Here is a 27449-nt window from a genome sequence, read left to right as displayed (position 1 = left end):
GAGGACATGGGGAGGGATTAGCAGAGGCGGAGGGGAGAGAGAGATGTTTCATGGCGCTGTCATGCCGACAGAGCAAGCCCTAAATGTTTTCAATATCACATAAGGGCACTGCATCATCCACCATTCAATACCGGATCAATAACGCAAACCACCTTCCACCTCGCAAACTGCATTTAGACACATTAAGGTGACTGCTAATGAGCTGCCGTGCACATGGATATGTGTGCGTATATGTGGGGACACGCTGAGGAGGACACAGTCAAGGGCCTCGGTCAGATCTGCTGAGTGCACTACGGGGAGGATTTCAGAAATAAAAGAATGTGACAAAGACAGAAGAAAGAGGAGAGAGATGACAGGGAGAGAGTATAGGCCAGGTAACAATAATAAAAAGAGAAAGGGTAGTGCAGGCAGTTCTTTTCTGTCCACAACGGAGGGCTCGTTGGCTGTTAATATGTGTCTCATGCTTTAAGAGAGGGAGGAGAAAAAGAAGGGAGGGAGGTGCGACTAAATTACAAATGAGCTGATAATTCTTGGCCTCCCTGGTTCACTCCCTCAGTTTTCTGAAATCCTCCTCCATCCCCTCTGCCAAGATGTGGCGGTGTGGAATTTGAAAATGTCGACATCCTAGGCCCCCACTCACCAATCTGCTCCTCCTTCGCTGCTCCTCTACGGTGATTTTACTACAGCGGGGTCACATAGACACCCTTCTCCCAGGTCTAGTTAATTAAGGGGATCTTATTTTAAAGAGTTTGGCTGCTTTTCAGTGGATCTTCAATTGGAATTAGCGCTCATTCTCCACATTGGCTGAGCTGGAATGGGTTTGACCTGCATCTCCCAAATACCATCAGGGGTTTGTTAGACATAAGGAAATGCAGATTTGGCAGAAGGTATCTTGACTAATGGTGTGGAAATGTGTGTTTGACTGAAAAAGAAAAGTAAGCCACATGCCTTATAGCATTTATACACATGATAAGCTGCTGGCATGCTACTCCTGCAAATAGTACGGTCTCAAAACTCCCCATTATATAGAAAGACGTGGGTGGTTGAAGTACATTATGGAATGGTCTCTTAAAATGAACTCCTACCAGTGTGTGAGCTAATGTACACAGATATGATGTAGATAGCAGTTTAACCCAACATCTCTGCCAAGAATGTCATCGACCACAACACAGTTGTGTTTTTGGGAACCCTTCGGCTGCCCCTATTCATATTAATGGCATTTGGCATTCCTTCTAAGACGAGGATTTCTGCTTATTTTCCTTTGGATCAGATGGGACTGACTCCAGCAGTCTGGCAACCCTGGGAGTCAGACACAAACATCCCTGTGGGGGGCTCTCAGTGTGACCTCAACACAGGCCGCAATCCATCCAGCCTGAACACATAGGCGGAGAGCAAAAAGGGAGGCTTCAGCGCAGAGATGGAGCAGTCAAAGCGCTCCTGGTTCTGGCTCTCTTGTTTCAGGAAAGCCACTATCATTACGTACTACAAGTTGGAGGAAAATTGTCCTTAAAGAGAGTCAGCTAAATGAGCAGGGAGCGATAAAAAAGAACGTCCTCAGATCTGATGTCTGTGGAAGATAACAGGGTTGCTGATGAGGATGATACACCACACTTCCTGACAGAAACAGTAACACACGCATGCACTGTCATTCTGCGACGCGACCGCTCCTCCCTATTATTGGAATCTCATCTGACTTACAGCGCAGCCTCAGGTTACTGCCCTTATTCATCACCAGCTGTGTGTGTGTGTGTGTGTGTGTGTGATCATTTTGTGGTTCCAAACCGCGACGGAAAATACAACAAGACTCAGTGACTTGTGCTCATCAACCTCCCTCTCTTCAGATCCCTCCGTCCCCTCTGATAATATTTGCCAAGTCAACAATACCTGATGGATTCTCTGTGTTTCTGGTCAGTGGTAATGAAAAGTCCACAGGGCAAAGTCATTCCACTGAAACTCATTTATCAAAATATCTGTATATCTAAAGCCCGGTAAGATGTTGAGGACCAACATTATTTTAATCAATATAGCTTCCATATAAAACGTTTTTAAAATTGAAAAGTGCCTGCTGCTGAAATGTTTTCGATACATCTATGAAAAAGCTTCCCATCCATCCCTAGTTTATTGGTGGATAAGAGGTACTTCATTTCTAGGCAGCCATTAAATACTACCACCAAGCTTTCCATAGCATACCTAGTGAGACAACAATAGAAATCTGTCCAAATCATTAAGCTCATTTGGTGAAATGCCAAATATCTGCTCCAGTCTCTACAATGTAGTTTATATAAAATTAATGGGACGACATTTGCCACACAACATTGCTTGGTATCACTCTCACATCTCCATTAAGCTGTAAATTCAAGCACACTTTTATGCCTGAATCAACGAAACCTTAATGGTGATTATAAGCGGGAGGAGGAGGTTATTGATGGGTCACTTAAACAGGAAGTCCCTTAGTAAGTGTGCGTGTACATAATGGCGTGTGCCACGACCAGAATGATACTTTCTTACACACACACACACACACACCTGACCTTTTCAAAATCCTTCTGACATTTACAGGGCCGGTGCGAAGGGGCAAGGACAGCTCATTTACATAATGATAGGACCTAACTACGACAGCTATTAACACAAAAACCAAACCAAGACCGGAGCCCCTCGTTCCACTGGGACTAATGAGATACTAAGGACTTATTTTTTCCATCTTTTATTAGGGAGGGAAAAAAAACAAACTCCAGTCACGATCCATCAACTACATTCCTCTTAATAGACAGAGTGTAATGCTCTTTCTCTGTTGTAATGATGGATGGTCGCCGGCTTGGCAGGACTACACTGTTAACACTGAATCTCCATGTGGAGGGAAAAAGTTACACACTCACAGTTTGAGCTATTGCACAAGTTGGGACAAGGCTTCATCAGAGTAAGAGATTATCTAACTGCATGTGTGTTTGTGGGAAGGCAGGGTGTTGAGAAAATGCTGAAAGTTTTCCAGTATTTCTCATTACTTTATTAGCTGGTATGACTATGCAAGAGAAAAAATATATACCATTTCAGAGCAGTTCTGGCTGACAAGAAATTCAACAGCCATGGAGACAGACCGTGGTGAGGTCACATGCAGTTTATTTTCTTGTCTGTTTGCAGGTTGTTCCCGTCATAAACAGCACGGCCTTCGGTCCAAAGAGAGGGTGGGAGACGCGCGAGGGAGGCCATTCGAACAAACCAATGACTACAGTCACTCAAACAAAAATGCTGGACAGGAGAGAATGAGAGATGGCTGAAAATAAAAAAGAAAAAAAGAACAAGGCCCCTGTATGTACTTGGACAGGAGTGGGGGAGGGAGCGATGGCGGGAGAGAGGAAGGTTTCAAGTGGTGGTGGAAAAGAGGGGAGGTGGGGCGTCGCCTGTCTTAATCAGTCACTGCCGTTTAGTTTTCAAGCCAATCCTGGAACTCAGCTACAACCCTGCACACTGCAGCAGGCCGCCGAAAAGACACCTGTTTCCTTGAAACTAAGGAGAGCCATCAAGAGTAGTTTCGTATCTGAATTGGCTTGGCTGGAGGGTTTCAGGTACACAAAGACAAACATTGGATTATTTGTGAACAGAGAAGGAAGCAGCCTCCTCCCCCGGTCCTGACCCTGCATGCCCACCAGTTTCTCAGCCAGCCAGCCAGCCAGCCGGCCGGCCAGCCAGCCACCCCCTGCATGCACACAGCTTACTCAGCCATAAAGACAATGCCGCCATAGCCTCATACCCCTCACCCCACACGCCCCCGCACATAAGCCCCCCCTCCTCTTCCAATAAAAACATCTCCATGGTAATGGGCCAAGCCTTTCTGACCCACATCCACGGTCCCTCTCAACCTTGACTTGGGGGGTGGGGGTGGTATTATAACTTAATTTCAGAGCTTAAACTGGACTCCAACCTGCTGGCTTCTATTAAGTTTTATATATGTGTGTAACTACAGGAGCATACCTTAATTAAGCCGCCATTAAACCCAATATTGAATTTTTATACTACAGCCAAGCCATATTAAACTGAAAACGTTGCAGAGAATTAAATCACTTTTCTAACTCAGAGACCCAGGATGGAAGGTGGAGGTAAGTGGTTGCTGTCACAGCTTGAGAGGAAATGGGAAATGCAAAGGAGACAAGTGAAAAGTTTCTGCTCCACAGTGGCAGCTTAAGTTGCAGAGCTTAACTACTACCCAAAAGGAGGTCAGGGGTTCACTTTGAATAAATGACTTAAATGAAAGAAAACTAAAAGCAGTGTTTTTGCTTGTTCTGGTTAAGCCTTGCCTTTTTCCTCGCTCATAAATATGTAAAACCTTTTGTTTTGTTTTCCCCCACTTTTCTCCCTCCCCTAAGAGCACTTCATGTTCTGTAAAATGAAATTAGACAAAAAAAAAAAAAGGTCCACTGCATGAATAAGTGAAGAGAGTAACTGTGCTCATGATTTGTGATTAAAACAACACTGCAATCAACTGCATTACTGTACACTACTGAAAATGTATACTGTAGCTGTGCCAGGACGTTAGATCGAGTCCTACATTCTTGCCCCAATTACAGCACAAAACAAATAGCTGGCCTAGCCGGGAAGCAGGGGAAAATGTTGAACTGGTTTCATGCCACACACATTCATATGTTAATGGGTTAACTGCATGCCAGGAATGTTTTCTCTCATTTTAGGCACACTCACTGAGGCAGTGGTACCTGAAGGCTACCTATGCTCAACTGATCTGGAAAACACCTGAATAATTAAGCTGTATAAACAGGTTGCCAGAGAGGCAGGAGTGACCTGTAACCTTGTTTAAAGTCACAGAAACTAACTTAACAATGGAGGCCTACATGGGAGTGGTTCAGATAATGGAAACCTGAAAGAAGTTACAACTAAAAAAATAAAGCCAGCATAGATTTAACGATTTATCATGAGTGCAAATGGTTGGTTTTCAGCTGCCCCCCTCTCTATTAATCTCAGTGTACATTAAGAGCAGCCCTATTTTCCTCAACTGAAGTGTAACTAATAGAGGATGATGTGCGGACAGAGGGAAGAAAAGGAGCAGGGGGGACGTGGAGGAGGCTTTAGGGGAAAGAGTAGGCTACCAAGGACAGACTGAACAGTGACTCAGTTTTAAAAGACAAGATGCCGGCATCTACCTGTGAAAAACACCTTGCTCCACAGAGAGCCACACCTATCCAAACGTACCAAACGTACCAAACGCACTGAGTCACCGACCGAAACTCGGGTCAAAGACCAGGTTCATGACCGGAAACACGCAAAAGATGAGCAAAAAACAAAGAGCTGGTATTTGAACTAGATAATTTCACCTGACTGTAATAAAAATTCGTGGAAATGTTGAGTTTTAAAGCTGAAAACGTCGCCTAGGAAGCGAGTGAGAGAGTCACCTGGCGGATTTTCTGCTCCTGTCAACGCCCCGGGTCCTGACAGGTGGTGGCCAGGTTTTTAAATTTATCTCCTCTTCAATTATTAACCAGAAGAAATGAAAGGCAGCCTACTGCTGACAATGAGCCGGACACTCAAGTTTTCACAAGTGAGCATTTCTTACCGTGTTCAACTAGTATCGACGCGACCAAGCAGAACAGTCCGATCATTTTTGAGCAGTCATGCCAATTTCGGGCGTCATGTCTCGCCATGGTTGATCACCGTCCTCTTTATGACACCAGGCGCGCAGTCTCTCCGAAACAAACGCACAGCTGAATCAGCGCCGTCAGATGCGGGTCAGTTTCTGCGTAAAATCTCTCTCAATCAAGGTAGAACAAACTTGTTCGTCTGCAGGACAGACCAGGGGTCCGACAGAGCTTCTTGTGGCTGTCCCTCACTGCGCCTTTAAGACAGAGTCTGCTGGGAAGATGACTGAGAAATCCTTGTGAATTGCGTCCCGGCGGCGCACAGGTGAATATTTCCCCCCCAGCTGGTGCTCTGGATGTAATGAGGTGCTGCCGCGCTCTCTCTCCTCTCCAACAACTAGTTCCTCCGAGTGCGTGCGTGCGCGCGGCTGTCCGACCGTGTGTGACTGACTGGGTGATGTCATCAGGCTGAGAGGCGTCACAGCCCTGCTTCCCCAAAACCAATTAGGACCGCCGATGACAGGAGGGGGGGGGGGGGGGGGGGGGGGCGTGGGAGCAACTTGTTGAACCTGCCAGAAGCGCCTTTCCTTGAAAATGCATCTAGCTCCTAGATGCGTGTGAACGCGGCAGGTTTTTACTTTGATTTCTGCCATACATGAGAAAAGCAAATGATCCTGAAGCAGGAGCCATATCCAGGAATATCCTTTTCAAGCTCCAACAGCTAAGAAGCTTTGTTTAAAGACACCCATTGTTACCTCAAAGTGATCTTGCTTGCTCTAAATGCACACAGTTGAATTGCCTCTAAGTTGTTCAGGTGTTATCTACAGAAAAGCAGAATCAAGCTCAAGAAAAACACGACATAAAGTTGATACAGTGTGTTCAAGTCAGACAGTTTCGATGTAGTGGTGAGGTGCGTGGAAACAGATGATACTTACGCCCTCTGCTGTTTGTTTCTTTGCACACAGCTGAGATTAGCTCATGTAAACTCCAGCACAGCAGATGCCAAGATCAATAAACATTCATTAATGAACGGCAAAATACAAATCCAGTGGCAGTCAGCAAAATCAAATCAAGAGGAAACAGCTTCTCATGTATCTATTTGCAGACTCTAGCAGACTCTCTGTTGATGAGATTTTTTTTCCCTCCACAGAATAACTTCCAATTCATTTTGGCCTATTTTCCTCTGGTGCAGGGTGCATACTAGCATAGAGGCATTATCTGGTTTAGGTCTAATCCCTATACCCAAGTGTTTTACAGCCAATGTAATTACATCTTCATAAGTCCCACAGTTTAAACTGTGCTGCTTTGGTTCCTTCTGCACTGTTCCATTTCCACGTTGTGCCACCCTCTTATTTTCAGGCCATATTTTATCTCTGAGGTGCAAATTCTAAAGACACAGATGATGATCAGAAGTCAAACGATGCTCTGCACACCAGAAAAACAAATGAAATATGTTGAAATATGCTCCACTTTTTGAGATTGATGTCTTCCAAGAAACAGGGGGGGGGGTCGTTTTCTTTCCACTGCTTGCCTACTGTAAACCCAGAGACTGTGAAAGCATCTGCCATGCAAACAAAGCAGCTGTGTTTTTTAAATATCAACTGTAGTTGCCATATTGTAATTTTCATTTTTCTTTTGGCCCTGTAGCTGCACACTCAGAGAAAGTGTGCAGGGACCACCCATACGCCCGCTGCTACCACTAACTCATACGTATTTGTGGCAGAATAAGGAGATTCAGAGAAAGTGGCCACCAAATTGAGGATTTCAATCCCTCTCCTCCCCATACTCATCCATTTTTCATACCCTTACCTAATTGACCTTCACACCTTCCACTCTCTAGCTACCACCCACTTTACTAATACAGTAGCCGACTTCACCCCTTTCTTCTAGCCATCGGACACCCCCTTACACCTTCCCTGTATTTGCATGTCACTTTCCTCTCTTTCCTCCTCTTGCCTCTCTCTCTCTCTCTCTGTCTCTCTCCATCTCGTGTCATTCAATTTCCTTTGTCCACTCGTCCTTCACTCCTTGCTGCTATTCATGCCGCCCTCCATCCTCATGCTCTCCGGGGGTCTGTGGCAGTGATAATGAAGCGCGTAGTTAACAGATATTAGCTCATTGGCAGTGGATTCATTAGACGGAGCCAAGGCTTATGGTGATTATTTATCCATAGAGGAGGGGCCACAGGATCAGTACCACGCTCTGTGTCAGCAGCCACGGGCTTCTTTGAAGTCACACAGTCTGTGTTCCCTTTGCAACATCCTCTCACACTTCTGCTCTCCCTGGGTTTTTCTCATTCTGTCTGAGCACCTCTCCCACCACATTTCTCCCTATTGCTGCGCTCACATTTTTTTTCTCTTTTCCTGTCATTAGACACCCACAATACATATCTGTTTTCTCTCGCTCTCCTTCTCTTTCACTATCTCTCTTCACCGCCCCCATTCACCCAATGGTAATTATGGAAAAATCTGTAATAGTGCTTAGAGGAACTGATAATACCTTTAGCTTAATTAAAGACATTTATGGGATGTAAAGACATATAGCCTAGGGGTTGCTGTTCACCCACACTAACCCAAACTCTTTATTTCCTGCTTTTTCATCTCCATCAGTCCCTCGCTTTCTGCTATTCTTATCATTTTCTCTGTTTCACACACACACACATTGTGATACACACAAGTACATGCTCATTCCTTTTGTCAAACTGAATGTTAGGGTCAGAAGTTTTTAAACTAATTGCCCACAAGTTCAGTTCTGAAGTGTTGTAAAACATTATAGGCCTACTTTATGGTGTAAGGCTTGTGTGGGGTTATGGTAGGGGAGACCGGGGTGAGTTAAGCCAGTTTTTGAAGTGGGAGCATGACAGTAACGTCTCCAACTAAAACATGTTCATATATATCAGGATGTGGCGCATCCCTTGGAATATTAACTTTGGATATTAAAAAAAAAAAACAGTTCACAAAATACTTTCCAAATGAAAGTGGTGTCTTGGCTCAACCTGGCTCAACCCCAGATTATGTTGATGTAAAACTGAACATTTTCACCTCATATGGCCTCATGCTAGAGAGACATTCAGTACCAAGTGGCTTCTTAAACCTTTTATTGTCTAAAAGTTTTATTTAAAGATAGTGTTTACAAATTGAAAGGCAAATTTTCATCAACAAGATTTATTTAAACATTTCAGAACAAAACAAAGTTCAAAATGAACAAATCTACTGCTCACTTTAAGCCCACTATTTCAACGTTTGTGCTAAGATGAGCTAACCGGCTAATGGTGATGTGAACAGGAAGTGCAATGATGTCATGGGGCCAATACATTTATCTATGTGTACACTGAGTTATGACTCTGAGAAGAACAGTTTAGAGCTAATGTCATGTTAACAATATAGCCTCATATTGTAACTTCCTAAAGCACGAATACCTGATTTTTTTTTCCAAACTTGTCATTGTTTAGAAACAAGAAGCATGGCTCCTTCAGCATACAAAAAACTTTGAATGGCGAAAAGCCAATTTTTTAAAAACTTAAATGTGCCTACCACTTTCCATTGGCCTCTCTCCATCACAGGCTGAGTAAAATGAAAAAAAGTGTGGTGGTCACATGACCAATTTTGTCTATGGTTGCCTAGAAACAAGGGGTGGCTCAACTTCTCCACAGGCTCAAATTACCCTGTTGTCCCCTAATGCCAGTACATGTAGTTTATCAGCCTCAAACACAAACGCATGATGGCAATATTGACAGTCTGTTCCTGTTGATTATCCCAGTGTTGGTCGTGCCACATCCTGTTGGCCTGAAATGTGCACCACAAACTTGTTAACATGTCAGTCAGGGACACCAGTAATATTGCAGGAAAGTGAGCAATACTCTGTGTTCTGAAGCGTGCTTAGAAAGGTCACATTGTTGGAGAGACAACTGGTGCAGTGAGAGGGTTTTTTCTGTTCTTTCATTGAGTGATGGAGTCTGGTTTTCTCACCTTTATTCTTGTTTCTTCCTCTGCGGTATATTCCTCTCGCTTTGGCATCACAGGTATGAAATACTTAATGTGATCTTTAAACATTTTTACTGCGTTTGACACAGATCTTGCTGATAAGGCAGCCTACATTTCGTAGCTATTGTTGAGTGCAAAAATGAACAAACCTGTTTCCATAAAGGTAAACAGAGATCCTTGATCACACAGTTTGAGAAGTTTAGGTATGTTACATAAAGTTTAGGAGAAGAAAAGGACAACATATGATTTCTTGCCATTTTTGTTGTCTTCGTATATCATTATGGTACATTTCATTTGCTTTAATCTGACCCTGATAGGCTCACATTTTTTCAAGTCTGTCCTAAAACAACAATCACATGCCCACACATACACTGGCAGTAATTCTTCCCCCTGCCCATACTGGCTGTGAAGGGATTCCTTTCCTAAAATGATTGCAATATAAGACAAAATCCACAGAGCATTCTTGGTGTAAAAATGCATTTTAAGTGCATTTAAAGCTCATGTTATAGTAATAGTTAGTAGTTTGTGTTAAATACTAGTGGTTAAGTTGCAGCCTTTTTAGGACAAAACATCCATATGTTCAGCTCAGCAAAGAAATACTGTCTAGCTAAACAGAAAGAGGAATTTTGGCACTAAAAAGAATGTAACTTTGGGAAATACACTTTAGATTCGACTAACTCCATCTGCTCGTGCTTCATATCAGCTTCAGCAAAACCCTAGAACTAATTTTGTTTTGGTCCCCCATCAATTATATTGAAATTGCTTTAAGAAGGGATCTCTTTTTAGCCAATATAAACAGAAAGAACAATTACAGGGACCAACAACTCTTCAATGTATATATGAGCAGGTGAGTATTTTTTAAGACGGGCTTGAAAGCATGTGTGCCTTTAAATATTCTAGGACAATAAAATTGCATAGTTTGAAATCATTCTTAAAGGCTGAATAATTCCTGTGCTCCAAAGCCTGAGTGTTTGTCCTCTCACCCTTAGAGTGGGATGATGTTGTTGTGGCCAGAGAGGGCATGCCTCTCACCTTGTCCTGTAATGATACAACCTTGAGGGGGGCTGTGGCCATTACCTGGATGGTGAAGTCACTTGGTGCGGATGAATGGAAACTGGTTCTCTCAGCCAACGAAAGGAAAGAGTTCTCTGGTGGCGCCTCGAAGGCATCCATGCGATTGACTGACCCTAACTTTCAAGACACCAAGGTTTTCTCTCTGTTCTTTATTCCCAAAATGGAGGACAGCGGTCTCTACTCATGCTTGATAAAGCAGGACGAGAGGATACTGAAGGAGAGGACTATCCTCTTAGCGATCCTCACAGGTAGAAAAATCAACAGATTATATGTGAGATTCACACACCACTCCATAAAAGTGTCTTGGCTCCATATATCACAGATTTTCTGCTTTTCAGTTTGAGTAAAACATATAGTGTAGATAAATATTTATATATTATCTATTTAGATATTTAAGTACCTTAGTCATTTTTAATTTTAGCGATGTGTACGTACTTTGTATCGTTAACATGTTTCCATTTATTTTTTACTCTTTTATCTCTCTTTTCTCTTGATATATGCCTTTTTATAAAATGTTACATTACTAATAATTCATTATTTGCTTGATTGCCAAATTAATGCGAGTCTAAGAGAGGAAAATTACCTTTTGCCACAGCCACACTTATTTATATTTCCTGCAGTGATGAAAAGTAACAAAAGCACATTTACTCAGTGCACATATACAACAATAAAATGTTTATGTGTTATTTCATCATTGATAACAATCCAATTATAGATATTTTAATCTAAGACTCTTAAAGTGGATATTCTACATAAGAGGTACTTTTTTACTTTGACTTATTTTTGATATTTTACATACATACTCGCGTAAAATACTGAATGTTGGACTTTTACGTGTAATTAATATATTTACATTGTGGCATTTTGCCTAAATACATCCTCCACCCCTGATTTCCTCTGTCTTCCCTCATCTGTAGTCACTGTTTACCCGCCTGCACCCATTCCTCAGCAGAGCACCCTGCGGCTGATTGCCAGGGTAAATCCTGACTTTGCCATCACCAAGATCACCTGGGCATCACCTGACGGTCAGTCCATGAAGACTGAAAAAAACGCAAACAAAGGCACCGTGGCCAAACTGCCTCTTGTCCAGAGCAGTGACAGCGGGGCCTATGTCTGTATGGTTCGCCCCACGGGTAACAGCAGCAAGGCTCTTTTTGCCTTCAATGTGAACATGACTGTTGATGGTAAGAGCACTGAAAAGCATTGAAGAATAGAATAGATGCGTTGCTGCTGTTGTTGATGGCATGAGCAGGCATCAGAGCAAGAAACTCAAGTAGCAGCATTATTTATTTAAGCATCCTGTAGCTACAGTCTTGAAAACATTTACTTTTATAGACCAGTTTCAAAAGATTACTATAGATTTGCACCAAAATTTGCCCAGTCTTCCTGTGAATATTATAGTTGCTATTTATGTATTATTAATTATTTTGTCTTTTCTCCCCTTTCTCTCCACAGCTGACAAAGTGATCTCATTCACCAACGTAACACATGGTGAGTGACTTTGTAACACAAGCAGTCTGAAAGTCCTGTGTCAGCAGCTGGCTAATCAGGCAGAGCAGAATGCAAGACCAACAGAAGAAGTAACTCTCAGCATATAAGAGCGTAATCCCTATTGTTGTAGGAAATTTCCCCCCATCTCAATTTCCCCACTCTCTTACTATTCTGTTTACCCTCCCCTCTTTACCTCACTCCTCATTTGCCCCCTTTTTGTTCTGACTTCCCTGTTAATATGTCTGCTTGTGCTATTATGTCTTCATATCTATCTTTTTTGACTATTTTTATCGTTTTAGCATTCTGGTTTCTCTTGTCTTTCCTCTTACCTCCTTGCTTGCAGGCCCTATGATCACCACTGCCACTCAGGTTCAGGCATCCTTCACCCTGACCTGTCCTGGTGTCCAGGGGGACTACGTCATTCTGCACTGGCAACCTCCAGACAACAGGAGGCAGAACAATATGAAGCTTTTGTACCGGTACGACCGCTGGAGGGGTTCCACCTTGTTGAATGAGCAAAACAAGAAAATCCAGCTTGCTGGCCCACCCTACAGCGCAGAGGCCGGGAGCTTCTCCTTCCTACTCAACCCTTTGTTGAAAGATGGCGGCCTCTACATCTGTGACGTGTTCCTCGATGACAACGCCTACAGCCAGAGGACCACGCTCAGTGTGTTGAAAGGTACAGATCAGGGTCAGGAGGAGGAGAAAGACAAGGAGTAGGTGGATTGGGTGGAATAAAACATAGGGCGGGGATGGATTTATGAGACAGGTGGTGACACTTTTATAATAAGCTTGTGTATTTGTGTGATATAACATGACATTTTGTGGATGCTGTTATGCAAAGCACCTGTGATGAAAGGGATAAATAAACAGATGCATGACAAATTAAAGAAAAAAAACCAACATAAAACATCTTAGTAAGATGCTGGATGACTAGGAGCCACCAGAACAGCTTTTTTGGTCCTTGGCATAGATTCTCCACTGGAGAATTGAACACCAATTTTTTGATCACCCAAATGATATTCACTTAGTGTCACTGAGAAAATACTACATAGATCTGGTGGTCATAACATACGACTAACAGGATTATGATACTCAAATCATCAAGTGAGCCCTCAGTGAGCTGGTTGGAGCCACCTGCATTTGCCATGTTGCTCCACCTATTCATTCTTGTTTTAGCGATAATTTGTCACTGGTCTGTAGTGAATCTAAAAGAATACCTTGACATTTAAAGAAATATGTTAATTTGCTTTCCTGCAGAGAGTTGGATTAGCAGACTGATATCACTTTGATGTCTGTGCTTTAAAGTTGTATTTCTAATCAGTGCACAATTAGACATGTAAAAACAACACTTTGTGGTTTTTCAGGGTGGTTACTTCGTGGAACTATTTTCTCGATGAACAAGCATAGACTGTATGCGAATAGTTTACATTTTCCACTCCACACTTCTGTGCAGCATATCCGCTGGTTGCCTGGCAACGTCAATGTGACAACAAGACTAGGGGAAGTCACTTTACCCTCCTGCTGTTCACCTAGACAAACCACTAAAACCACACCTTGTGGTTTTTGTAGTTCTGTTCATGCATGACCTGAACAAATGAGATTTTGATTAGTGACCTTCACACACTTCTATACTCAACAGAGCTAGGCTAGGTGTTTCTGCCTGCTTTCAGTCTTTATGCTAAGCTAAACTAATTGCCTTCTGGCTCCAGCTCCAGACTGATTATATGGACATGAGAGTGGCATCCAACTCCATAAAGAAAGGCGAATAAGCATATTGTGTTAGGCTTAAATGTCAAATTGCTCCTTAAATCTAAACAGTATATAAGACAGTGGCAAAATTAGAGGCAGAGTGACGTGTGGCCAAAGGAGCCATGTTTCTGATGTGACCAAAATTAAAAGCCACTGAACTCTTACCGCCTCCCAGTGCATTGTTCTCACAGCTCATACACTGTGGAATAAGGACGCAGATAATTTCCAACAGCTATTGCTGAAATGTCACAATATTGAATGAATACATCTACAATATCCCTCATGAAAAGGAACATTTACTTGATTCATAAATTCAAAATGAAAAAAATGAGCAGAACACCTGTTGAATTTTATGAGTGAGCCTTGGGGAGGTTTCACCCTTTTGCAGAAACACACACAACACAATTGCACCCACACACACAAAGCCCAATATACACACACATACAATGCCTTGTCATGGCAGCCTTGGAAGGCTTTACTAATCACAGTCCCACTGGCATCCATCACAGCTGCCCAGACATGACCAGCCTATCTGTCATTGTCACTGTCATCTTGCTTCACACATCTGCATCCCTCATTCATCCGCACACACACACACACACACACACACACACACACACACACACATCCACCCACACCAATCATGTGACTCATGTATTTTTACCCCACCTCATTATGAGTATCATTATGTATGATTATACCTGCTGCCCTCCCACCAAGGCTGTAGGTGGCCCACACTGATCACACTAATCAAGGCTGAAATGTGTGTGTTTTTATGCATGTGTATGTGGGGGTCTGTGGAGCTTGATTACAACCAGATGGATTCTCATTTCAGTTTGATGAGACACTAAGCATCAGTCATAGTCAACCAAAGCATTAGCAGCAAATCACTTTAATGAATATATATTATTTTGACCCCTCGCTGAATTGTTCTTTGTTTTCCATATCACTTTCCCTTTACCCCATTACTCTCTATCTGTCCTTGGCCTTTTCTATATTCACACACTACCCTTTAACTCACTTTCTCGTCCTATCTTGCTCTGCTCTCTTACCTTCTGCCTGTCTTTTTTTTATTTATTCATCCTTCCCTCACTTTCTTTTCATTTGTTTCGTCCCTCTTTAACATTTTCCCTCCCTTATGCTCCCATGCTCTTCTCCCCTCCCCCTCACTGCTCTGCATCACATCCACAGTGAAATCCAGCCGATCTGCCTCAAAACTGCAGTTGGAGTGTATGTACTCAGAACGGTCCCAGGTCCAGAGTGCTAACTGGAAATACCAGAATAAGAGTCGCCGGCTGCCCTTGTCAAGTGGCAGTCCTGGCAGCATCACGACCGTTGTGCCCATGCCCATCACCTCGGAGACAGCTGGGAACTACACCTGCACCCTGCAGCTGAAAAATGGGCAGACCATCTGGGCAACGCAAACTGTCACAATGCCCCATGAAGGTGGGAAGGATGGCATGATAGACTGGTCTGTTTTCTAATTTTCTTTATCAACACAGATAATATTACCAGCACACGAGTCCTGGCAGACTTTCTGTCAAATCAGTGGAGATAATGAACCATGAATGTGGATGATTCTCAGATATGTGTGCCATGAAGCAGTCTGCGGAGCATTCAAGCCAACCTCAGGTCAATTAATCTGCCAGAAAACCCGTATTTTACAGAGGAAAATACTCCTGACAGATACCATATGTTATGCTTTCTTAATGTGGTTAAAGAGGTCACAGGTCGGCACTTCTGTGTAACAAGATGCTGTGATTTGCAGATAATATCCAGCGGAATAGTTCTCTCCATTTACGTGCCCTTTTTCCATAAAAAGAACCCACCACAGTTTTAATACTCTGCTAAGCTTATTCCTCTATAAAATATAAAGGCTATCGTTTTTCTCATCACACTCTCCCAGCTGATATGCGAATATAAGAAGACAGGACCTTAGGACATCTCTCCCCTCAAAAACTAAATTATTCAGGCTTATTGTATTGGTGGCTGTGGGGGAGCACAGGAGGACGTGACAGCTGAATGGATCCCTTAGCAGAGATGAGTTCACTCCCTGAACCCCAATACATCACTTGGGCAGAGGGGCCCAGAGCTCATCATGATGCACACTGATGGTATGGCTATAAGAGTAATGGACATGGAGGAAAGACAGAGAGTGTGATAAGGACAAGGAGAGAGAGTCGAGACTGGGTGCAACATAGTGTTGTCCAGTGTGTAATAAAGAATTTAGGATGGGCAAAAAGAGAAGTTCAAATAATGTGAGTGTTTGATGACTTACATTTACACTGTTGAAAATATTACATAGCTGAAACATTCTTGGTTATTAATGAATAGTCTGCCAATAAGCATTGACAGTTTTACGGTTTATAAATAGTTGTTCTGGGTGCCATCCAGAGACGCTGGGATTTTGCACAGAGTTAGCTCTAAGAATGAACTGAAACAACATTTAAGTTTGCTGGGAATAACCAAACAACCAATATAATGTCATATATATACCTACATCCTGAGGATATTTAATGTGCTGTAAGCCAGAAGCAAAAAAAAAACATAATCGAATTCCTTTCACTGGTGACAGAGTTCAGAGAATGCAAAATTGAAGCAATCATTGCGTTCTGCAGAACATAAAATACTTCAAATGTCAGGGATGTTCGGCATTCATTTGCTATCCTGAGTTGGCTCATCATTTGCAAAGCATTCAAGCAGTTCTTTGGTCTGCCTCCTATCAGCTGCCCTCCTCAACAATCGCACCAATATAATTCACCTCCTACCTCATTTGAGATGAAATAGGCGAGGCAGGGAGGAAGTGCCAATAGAGGAAAGGAAATGGTGAGATAGAGGAAGATGAGAGAGATGTGGAGAGAGACACAGAAACAGAGAAAGAAGAGATGTGGTAGTGAGAAACTGGGAACATTTATGCCTCACTTCACTGCACTCAATTACCATAAATCGTGCGTTAAAGCTGGCATGGAGAACAGTGCAGGTCAATCTTGGGGTCAGCACTCACCACAATATTCCATTAGCAACTCTCTACACATACTCACCAATCAATTACACCTCACACTGCACATAATGATTGATTATTTTTGAAGCTGGCTAAAAGCTGTGACACCAGGGCTAAGGTGAAACCTGAGGGCCAATTCTTTAACAAACAAAATTTGTGGAACGTTGATGAGGTGTCTGAGTGCACTAGTTTTGCCTGATTTCTGTCCGTCAGATAATCTCAAATGCCACAGGCAAAACGGTATTAATAGTTTAGAATTGATTATGATACCATAAAAAGTCTACTTTAGTAGCTCTGTAGTTACATGTGGTTTATTAGACTTCTCCTTTGTAATCCAAAGATATCTGATGGATCTGATAGCTTTGTGCTCCATGAACAGTGAGCAGGCAGCGACCGAACACTTGTTCAAGTATACCAAATTACAGCAGTCTCTGTGGAAACAAGTACCTCCCTTCTGCTCCTTGTGTCGCCCTGTGGCTGTGCTTTGCAAGACTGATGTCATCCTCATTATGCAAACTAACCTGACAAGTCTGATACTGCGCGTGAGTTCTTCCCACAAAATTTGACTAGTGCTACAGTGAGCAAATGGTTTGCTTATGTAATGTATGTGATAATCATGCCTACGCTTTCCGTCCATCTGTTTTCTGATGCTGCATTGACAGAGTTTGTGTTAAGATCAGATGTCAGGGGAGTGTGCATGGAAAAGCCTCTCTTAACTTTACCTACATTACATACACATTTAGATAATGATATAGAGAATAAACAGGATTTGTAAAAAGTTGAATCAAACTGCTCGTTATGGAGGTTTCATGCTGAGGTTTTACTGATGATGTGACAGCATCTGGTCTCTCTGATACCGGTGCTTTTCTTCTTCTCGTCCACATTTCAAATTGACAGCATTTACTGTCCAGACTGAGTGTCTGTCAGATCGATGTCTACTGAGCTGTCATACAGACTATTCACTCTGTCTGACAGAGCCTGGATTTCCTTGCCTTCTTCCACTGCACCTATTGTCTGTGACTGACAGCAGCATGATGCAAATGCGTGTAACATGTTGAGAGAATCGTAACTGCAACATGTCCTTAAATTCATAGCCTGTAGTGTGCACGTAAAGAGGAGGTTGACCCCACTTGACTTGAACAAAATAGCGAACTGAAGAACAAACAGCAATAACTTCTATTCATGCCATTCAGCGATGCACACTCATAGCTCTACAAGTTTTATATTAGCACTGTTCTTTGAAATGTTCGTGCTTTTTTTGTCTCCCTCTCACTTTTTTTTTTCCTTTTGTAGAGCCCCCCTTCCCGTTCCCTTCTCTCTCTGCTTTATTACTCCTGGTGCCCCTGGTTGCTGTGGCTGTCGGTGTGTTGCTATGGAGACAGAAACACATCTCTGAACGCGGTAAGGCTTCCGGCGTTTTCTTTTTTGACAGTTTTCCATGTTCCGTCCATCTTCGGCCCCTGTCGGCTGCCACTGAGTGATGTGGGACGTGACATCCTCTGGGGTTGTTGTAATGAATCTGCCCCCACCTCCTCCCTCCCTGCGTGTTTGTATGTGTGTGTGTCTGTCTGTGTGTGTCTGTGTGTGTGTGTGTGTGTGTGTGTGTGTGTGTGTATTGGTAACTCTCTCTCTGTACTCAGGTATTGAACAGTCTCTGTCTGTCCACTCGGGAGAAGCAGAGAACATCTATGAGGATCCTGAGGACATCAGACAGGTGATGAATTCAGACATTTTCAATGACTAAATAGCCTCTGATGATTTTTTCCACCTCATTTTGCTCTCACTTTCACCCCCCCCCCTCTCTTCTCCTTTTGCTCCTCTCACCCTCCCATCCCCTTTTCTGTCTAGTCTCTATTGTACATTTTTTCTTCACTTTCATCCTCTGTTTCTATTTTCTTGCTGTTCCTCCCTCTCTGTCACTTGTTCATTAAACCTGTTTTCTCCGCTCTCCTCTCCTCCTCTCCCAATAGGCTCCTCCCCAGGGCTCAGTCTACATGGTGAGTTATTGTGTCGTCCCCTGCGCGCACACAGAGGTGTGTTGCATATGAGGGTGTGAGGAGTTGCGTTACACACATCCACCAATGCATACAGTCTCTCACTCTCTCTCAATTGATATCTCCCTAAGCTGTCAGTTCTGTCTTCCCTCACACTTGCATTCCTCTCCTCCAATCTGTCAGCCCTCTCTCAGATAAAACCATTACCTATCAACTGTCACCCTTACATTAGTGATATTAACAAATCAATCTCATTACACAGGGTGCAGAGGGACATAAATCTGGCCTCAGTAGCGCGGATTTCACTCTTTATCATCCTCTTCACTGTCCCACTCTTTCCCTGTCTCCCTTCCCCCTTTTCTTCTTCATGCCAGGATTTGAAGCCTAGAGGAGAGGATGATGTCTATAAGGAACTGGAGCAGTAAGCAAAAAGCCTTTGCATCACCTGTGTGCGCCTTTGTATGCTGAACTGTATGTGTGTGTCTATGTGTGTTTGCACTGTCACTCATGTGCCCCTCACATTCTTCTCACACTCACCAATCACGCTGGCCTGAACATCACTCTGACACTGTGGCATAATATCACGCCATGCGCTGACAGGCAGCGCTCCTTCACCCATGTGTTGTTGTTGCGTGGGCTGTCTGTGTTTGTGTTTAAGGAAGAATAAAAGAGACTGGGGGACGGGAGATTTTTTGTGCGAGTTTGTCTTTGTGCTCTGTTTTCAGATTCGAACAGTGTCAGACCTGATCACCTACCCACATCTCATCCTCATCCAGCTGTCATATCCGCTCAGTTCCCAGCTGCAGCAGAAGGCCTTTATAAACAAAAGTAACAACTGAATGTCACACTTAGGATGCGAAGAGAACTTCAATGCTTCAGGGAAATACAACGCAATTGCTTGAATGTTTATGCATTGCATTGCTCTTTATAAGTAGGCCTACCTTATTACTCATTTACTGAGCCGGAAGGGGAAAAGGGAGGGGGACATTTTTTCGCATGAGGCTCTAAACCTTGTCCCAAATGTGAGGAAGTTACATTATCTCATACACTGGTTTCCTTAACACTTTTTCTCAAGCATTTGGCTTTATACCAGTTGTCTTGTACTTGTATATATACCTGTATTTAAATAAAGACATTTTTAAATAAATATTGTTGTCTGCAGTTTTGCTTATCTCCAATACATGTTTTCCAACAACTTTCTAAGCGCTTTCGCGTTTGAGAGTTCTGGTCAGTGCAGGCTTCCGTAGTCCTCGCAGTGGAAGAATGGCCGGCTGGATGTTCCTCCGCTGTATTTTAGGGCCGCATTTACAGCGAGTTCACCGTTCACCGGACCAGTCTCGACCTGAAGGCAGGGCGGGGAGGAGGGTAGGGATACCGTTCATGTTTTGTATTTGTTTGAGTACAGCCGCCTGCGAAAACTGAGCAGTATTTCATCTCTTAGCATTGGTGTAGCTCCGGCTGCATCCGGAAGTGTCAGGTGTTGTGTTATTGAAACCCCGCTGTCACAGCACAGCCGGGCTGTAATGTCAAATGAATGAAACGACAGACGCACATCAAGTGTCTCTTCATGTTCAGCTCGTCAACGTTTTCCCCTCCAGTCCAACTGTAGCTTAATGAACTGCTTTACTCGATGACATTAAACTGGTTATGCTAGCTAACGCTAAGTGGGAAGCAAGTGGGAGGAAACTTTGCCAAGATGGGAAAGAAACGACAGAAGCTCAAAAGAAAACTAATAATAACAATAAGCATAATCTTGTGTGTTAACTTTAACAGAGCCACAGTAAAGACGTAATGGAGTTGTGATATGTTTTAAGCCGTCTCTTAAAATGGCTACAGACAGCTAGCTAACGTTAGCAACCGTGCTCATGACATGAATAACAACTCCTCCCACTGTTAGCAGGGATGGACCTACCAACCCAGGAGTCTGGAGAAACACACTGACAGCATCCTTGGTTGGGTCAGTATGGTTTTATGGTTGATAATACTGTGTGGAAAGGATTTCTAATTGTGTAAAGTAACATTTGTGTTTTCCCCCTCCAGGCCGCAGCCCTGTGGTCTCTGTCCTACTACAGCTCCCCCCTTCTCCTCTGCTATCTGTACAGGAAAGGTAGGTTGTGTTAATTATGTTTAGGAGGAAACAGGAAGATTTATCTCCATCATTTACTGCAGTTATGATCACAGTTTATTACAAATATTAGTCGTCTTATTGATTAGACTATCACGTCTCTGTATATAACAGCTAACATTGGCTGGTTCCATCCACTCCAATTACTTTTCTCTACTTTATATACGTTAATTGTAAATGTTTGGGTTTTGAAATGTTGCTTGGTGTGAATGAGACATTTAAGGATTTCATCATGTGCTCTGTAATGTTTTGATAGATTGATAGATAGACCACACATATATACTGTTGATTGTAGCCTTTGTTGTGGTTTATAAACACAGGAGTTCATGGTCATGGGCTGGTTGATGATTCAGTATCATCATTCATTGAATTTCAGTTACATAAGATCAGGATGTTATCTTGTTATCTCTCTGCAAAACTCTGCAAAACAGTGAAGATAACCCCAGTTTAGTTGTTGTATTTGTCATTTTGCATACATTTGGTTCATTATGATGTTAGATACTGTTTATTTGTATTCCCTGTAAAGGGGAAAATATCTAGATTATTATCATGATACTGATGTCAACCTCATTGCCCAGTCTTATTTCCATGTTAACAGTCCCTGTTGTGGAAGAATAGTACATTGTAACAACACAGTGAGTTTAGTAAAAGTCTTTCTGAGAAAGTTTGGCAGTAACATATATCAAAATATGTATTTTTTTTTTGGATGACATTTCTCTTTCCATTAAGGACCAAAAAACTGCCACTTGTTATGGGTGGAGGGGGGGGGGGGCTGGATCTTATACAAGTTGGATTAATATAAGAAGCAGCGACTGAATTATCCAGCAAGACTGTGCATCAATAGGAATTAATTGCTTGAGGTTCTGTGCCATTCCTTAGTGTATAATTGAGTTTCTGATATTGATTTAGGCATTCAGTTGTTGTCAGACTGTGAATCTTTGCATTGGTGCCCGTTAATGAGGCAAAGGAAAAGAGGGGTTTATGTGGATGTCTGCGTCACTGCTGCTTTGTGTATTTTTAGGTTACATCTGCAGCAGTAAGCTGGTTCCAGTGGGCCAGTATGTGGGAACAGTACTGGTGTGTCTTCTAGGAGTGGCCTGTCTTAGAGGTGAGGCTGCAGATTTCAACTGACCAGCATCCAGACAATGACCTATTCAATTCATTCATCTTTAGATATCACAACATATGCTCTATATGCTGCATGCCAATAAGATATAATTAACATTGAGATCGTTGCACAAGGTCTACACCTACAAAGCATACTAAATGCACCCTTGAGGCATTGCAGCAGAATGATTGTGTGTCTCTTCTGCACTCCACTTATATCTCTCTCTGTTTTTGCTGTCTTCCTGCCTCCCTTCCCTCTGTCCTTTGCTCCCCAAGGATGGGGGAGATGGAAAAACTCAGAGTATCTTCAGTTTATCTCCATTCTTGAAGAAACTAAGAAGAATCACACACCAGCAAACAAGGTGAGGTCATTGTAAGCCGATACAGGTACTGAACATCAGGGTTTGATGTTGGTATTTGTGCTCTTATGTTTTGGGGAACAATGAGACAAAATAATAATTACAAATGTGTTTGTAGGTATCCATATCAGTACATCAGAACTTGCCTTAAGGGATAACTTCTTTTGTTGTTTGTGCTTTCCATGTAGAAAAAAGTGAGGTGCTATGACTTTGACTTCTACAACTGGCCTGCAGATTTCAGCTGGACAGAAGTCAGCAATCCGTACGTTGTTAGTCTTCTATTTTATTGCCATGTTATCAACATTTGAAATAGCCACGTGGTCACTGCAATTCTATTCCCATCAGGGTCAGTTCATTATAAATGCACGCACTCAGAGCACTTTGAATTCTATTTCATTTTAAACCTCCGACTCTTTGTGTGACAGGAAACTTTCCAAGGCTGGTGTTTCTCTGTTAAAGCCAGAGCCTAGATTAAGAGGAGCAGCAGACAGTGTCCTTAACTCTGTGCGCACTCTACCATGCCACGTCATCAGGTAAATGAAATGTATGCTACACGAATAAAAGAAAAAAAAAAAAAATGAAGGCTCTGCATGACTGCAGGATGATACTGCACATTTGTAACTAGAATCACAGTATGGGGATAGGTCCAGTCTGCTTTATAGTAGGTTTGCATCTTACTTCACCCAAAGTCAGTCTCATTTATCCAGGAAAAGATAAAGAATTTGCCCAGTGTTGCTACAGTGTCGTCATGTCTATTTTCTTCCTCTCCAGTTTTCTGATTGCCCATTCATTTGGGAGGAGGATGTTGTATCCTGGCTCTGTAGGTTTACTGCAGAAAGCCATGAGGCCCATGCTCCTGCAAGGCCAAGCTAAGTTAATAGAAGAGGTAAACACACACACACACACACACACACACACACACACACACACACACACACGCACACACATACACTCTTTCTACAGTCACTTCCAATTCCAATCACCATTTTCTGTCAATTTCCCTCCATTTGTCACAGTTTGACGGCCAAAGGAACAAGCTTGTGGCTTGTGACGGTAATGAGATCGACACAATGTTTGTGGATCGAAGGAGAGATGGGGGACAGACTGGCCAGACCCTGGTAAATGTCTGCAGTGATGTGTTGTTTTTGTGCCTTGGGCTTGTCCAACAAGGTCCAACAAAATTTGTTACACACAGCTACATTACAGCTGGTTCTTGAATTCTGCCACAGGTCATCTGCTGTGAGGGGAACGCAGGCTTCTATGAGGTGGGCTGCATGAACACACCACTGGAGGGTGAGGAATCCTCTGCTTCACCAGAGTCAAGATATTTTAATATGCTATTTACATATTTTGTAGAAAAGCACATAAAGTGCTGAATACATACAATAATACATAAGTCTGAAACAGTTTTATTTCAATCTTAGATAAATCTTGTGTTTGTGCACTGTAGGGGGCTACTCTGTTCTGGGCTGGAACCACCCTGGCTTTGGAGGCAGTACGGTAAGCAGTGTTGTCAGATTTGGTACCACATTTAATCTTCAAACCAGCGTCAGTTTACAGTGTATGTATATGCTTCACATAGCCCAAACAAACAACACGGTGGAAAACAAAGGCATGTTGAAAATCTGGTTTCATTTGGACTGTATTACACAAGAGGGCAAGTACACTCCCATGGTCGATACTGTCAGTGGAGTGGAATAAAACGTAAATCTGTCTGGAAGTGCATGGTTTTGTTGGTGGGTTGAGTGTTACTGTTATGTTTAATAATGCATGGATATTGCTTTTTTTTTTTTTTTTACTTGTACCTTTCTGCCAGGGAGTGCCATTCCCCCAGAACGAGGCCAACGCCATGGATGTAGTAATCCAGTTTGCAATGCACAGGCTGGGCTTCCAGCTCAGCGACATTGTCATATATGCCTGGTCCATCGGAGGATTCACAGGTACATGGCAACAAGAACAACAGATGATGAGGACTTTTTAAAGCTATCAATTTGAGTCATGTTATTAAGTGCTTCCTGGTTCTGGTTCTCTTCATTTTGTGTCCGTCCATTTCCTTTCTTAGCCAGTTGGGCCGTGATGTCATACCCAGAGATCCAGTCAGTAGTGTTGGACGCCTCCTTCGACGACCTCCTGCCTCTGGCCCTCAAGGTCATGCCTGACAGCTGGAGTGAGTCCAAGAGGTTAACAGTCACCAACTTATTGTTTTCAGCAGGTAGCTTTCTTTTAGTAACCGAAACATCTTTGCTCTCTCATAGGACCGCTGGTACAACACACAGTTAGGCAGTATATGAACCTCAACAACGCTGAGCAGCTTCTCAAGTGAGTGGGACAGTCTAAGTATAGTCACACTAATCACAAAAGTCAAAGTCTGCATCACTGTACATTACCCAACATACTGGTGTGTAATTGTGAAACAATTTTTATTTGTTGGTGTAGCTCACAGTGACGTGACTGATGATTAACACAACCCCTTTTGTTCCTCCAGATATCAGGGGCCAGTCCTGCTGATCAGGAGAACCAGAGATGAGATCATCACCACAACGCAAGTCCCCACAGTGTCCTTTGAAATATCTCATTATTTAGTAAAGCAGATTTGCTTTCCATGGGGTACATGCATAATTTTAGCAAAAAGCTTTTTGGTTGAAATGGGATGTTGGACGGGGTCATAATAATGGTTCAGTTACATTGTGGTTGATACTTGAAAAAAGGTTTGCACCTGATGTCAGACTGATACAAATAAGATCCTCCAAAATGAAAACAAAAACTACAACTGCTATTTTCTTCTGTCAAATAGACAGTAGACACACAATAGATGCTTGCCAATTGAAATCCCACAAAGATTCAAACATTACAGCAATAGTTTTATAATATTCTAACGTAACTAAGACACATTCACAACAGAAAGCTATCCAGCATTAGACTCATCTACTGGTTACAAAACAGTCATTTTCAACATGTTGAGGATGAAGTGCTTTGCATGTTGATGTAGAGGCAGGAGGAAGCATCCATTTGCCTAGTCAGCGGCGTGGTCGCAAGGCTACTGACACTATATGATATTAAGTTGTACACTCTATTACAGGGGTCCAGAGGACATCATGTCTAACAGAGGCAACGACCTCCTGCTCAAACTGCTACAATTCAGGTCGGTTTTCTGATATTCAAACATCTAAGCTTAGTATTTTCTTTGCTGGATATGCTCAGTGTATTTGACACGAGTGGTGATGTCATTTTCCTGCCCAGGTACCCAAAAATAATGACAGATGAAGGCATTAGAGTTGTCAGGCAATGGCTGGGATCCTCCAATCACTTAGAAGAAGGTAAGGCTGCCCGTGTGTTCATGCCACTATTTGACTATGTTGGTCACTGTAAATTGTTAAGTTTCTTCCGTCTATCTTTTAGCATTTGAACACTCGTGTAGTAAGTTGGTATTATAACAGCAGTGTAAAATGCCAGCTCACTCTTGCTCTGCAGCATCCGTGTACAGTGGCTACGAGGTGGACGATGACTGGTGCGTGTCTGTGCTGCAGTCGTATCAGGCAGACAGAGATGTTTTGTTTCCATGGAGTGTTGGTAAGCCCCGGGCCCTTTTCACATTTACCTAAGCAAATAAAGGGCACACAGTACTACCTTACGGACATGCATGTATCCCCTCACTGACATGCTCTCGCTCTTAATGTTGCCAGGTGAGGATATGACTCTTGAGGGAAGGCGGCAGCTGGCACTTTTCTTGGTAAGAAAACAAACGATTATCCATGCACTCATTGTGTGCAGTTGTTTATCCTGTCTGGCTTAAAGGGTAGCCACCTGTTGTCTTTGTCTCATCTCCCCAAGTTGGGTTACAAAGTCTAATTTCCCTTTTTCCCAATAAGCCCTGTTTTCTTGATTAAGGTTCACTTACCACCCCGCCCCCTTACACTGCAAAAAAAAACCACACATCACAGCTATTCAGACATCATTACCACTGAGGAACACGTTTCTGGTCTCCATAGTAACCAACTCACCTGTGCTCTCAGGTTGACTGGTGTAATGTATTTCACCACGCTCAGCTTATTGAAGTCATTTAACATCAAACAAGAGGAGTGCCATCAATTACAGCTAATGCTATGCTTTTCCTCCCTTGGTAATGCCTTCTGAATTAGGCTTTATTCACCTCCCATGTAAGCCCTTAAGAGATGGGAGAGATTTGTGTGGCGCTGAGCCAGACAAACCAAAGCTAATATAATCAAGTTCTGCACTTTTTGTTCATTGCCCTCCCACACTTCTCATTCTCCATTCCTCCTCCAACCCTGCAATCTTTTCTTTTTTCCAGGCACGGAAGTATATGCGAAACTTTGAAACAACACACTGCACTCCTCTCCCCGCCTCTGAGTTCCACTCACCCTGGAGACTGTAACAAACGAACGAACAAACGATGGATGAGGGGAAGTGAGCAGCAGAGGGTTTGGATGGCCTGTGGTCAGAGCGTGCTCCTGGCATGGTGTGAATGTATTACTGTGATTTTGTTCTAGATTTTTTCCAAGACAGATTTGATGTCATCGGGATGATGTCTCCCCCCCCCTCCCCCCCTTTAAAATGTAGTACATCTTTTCTTTTAAGGGTTAGCATTTAGTCATACTTTTAAATTTTTCATCTCTTAAAAAAAAGAATTAAAGGAAAAAAGGATGCATTCCGTGTGAATGCACAAGCCATCTCTCACTCCTTCCATTGTTCCTTTCTGGCTGTACTTGTTGAGTATTATAAAAAGAAATATGTTGCTCCAGTTTAAGAATAAAATTCTTGATGGTGTCAGGTGAGAGGAGTTTTAGTCTTTAAAAATGCAGCCAAAGTGTTTAAGCTTTTCAGGTTTATTTCTCCTCTCTGGACTCCTTACGAACAAACCTGTATCCTACAATGAGGCTCTTATATGTCCTATTACATATGCTAAATAAAATGTTTGACATAAGGGACTGAACTCAGTTGCTCATTACTTATTACAAGTGTT

At 42.7% G+C, this 27449-nt stretch overlaps 3 protein-coding genes across 5 annotated transcripts in view; 2 read left to right on the top strand and 1 right to left on the bottom strand.

Annotated features, from left to right (window-relative positions):
* The window catches only part of LOC139204944 (nectin-2-like), a 75276-nt gene extending 69356 nt beyond the window's left edge, over window positions 1-5920 (bottom strand). For all 3 annotated transcript variants that reach the window (XM_070834981.1, XM_070834982.1, XM_070834980.1), the window contains exon 1: window positions 5561-5920. In XM_070834981.1, the coding sequence (XP_070691082.1) occupies window positions 5561-5648 (88 nt within the window). In that variant the 5' untranslated portion in view covers window positions 5649-5920. The remainder of the gene's footprint in view (window positions 1-5560) is intronic.
* Window positions 5921-9530: 3610 nt separating this feature from the next.
* g6fl (g6f-like) lies at window positions 9531-19996 on the top strand. Its single transcript, XM_070834983.1, has 11 exons — window positions 9531-9603; window positions 10555-10887; window positions 11557-11823; window positions 12095-12130; window positions 12474-12809; window positions 15074-15328; window positions 18177-18284; window positions 18524-18597; window positions 18854-18880; window positions 19252-19298; window positions 19603-19996. The coding sequence occupies exons 1-11, from the start codon at window positions 9531-9533 to the stop codon at window positions 19622-19624; spliced, it is 1578 nt and encodes a 525-aa protein (XP_070691084.1). The 3' UTR covers window positions 19625-19996.
* Window positions 19997-20107: 111 nt separating this feature from the next.
* On the top strand, window positions 20108-27405 carry abhd16a (abhydrolase domain containing 16A, phospholipase). The gene is made up of 20 exons (XM_070835122.1): window positions 20108-20242; window positions 20778-20834; window positions 20918-20984; window positions 22024-22110; window positions 22386-22471; window positions 22657-22730; window positions 22894-23001; window positions 23240-23354; window positions 23485-23586; window positions 23698-23761; window positions 23919-23968; window positions 24285-24408; window positions 24531-24635; window positions 24724-24787; window positions 24954-25010; window positions 25548-25610; window positions 25709-25785; window positions 25940-26038; window positions 26152-26198; window positions 26778-27405. The coding sequence occupies exons 1-20, from the start codon at window positions 20141-20143 to the stop codon at window positions 26859-26861; spliced, it is 1632 nt and encodes a 543-aa protein (XP_070691223.1). The 5' UTR covers window positions 20108-20140; the 3' UTR covers window positions 26862-27405.
* Window positions 27406-27449: the final 44 nt, after the last annotated feature.

This window comes from Pempheris klunzingeri, chromosome 8, assembly GCF_042242105.1.
Source record: "Pempheris klunzingeri isolate RE-2024b chromosome 8, fPemKlu1.hap1, whole genome shotgun sequence".
NCBI classification, from domain to species: Eukaryota; Metazoa; Chordata; class Actinopteri; order Acropomatiformes; family Pempheridae; genus Pempheris; species Pempheris klunzingeri.
The sequence above is the reverse complement of the archived record's forward strand: the minus strand, read 5'-3'. Positions and strand labels throughout refer to the sequence as shown.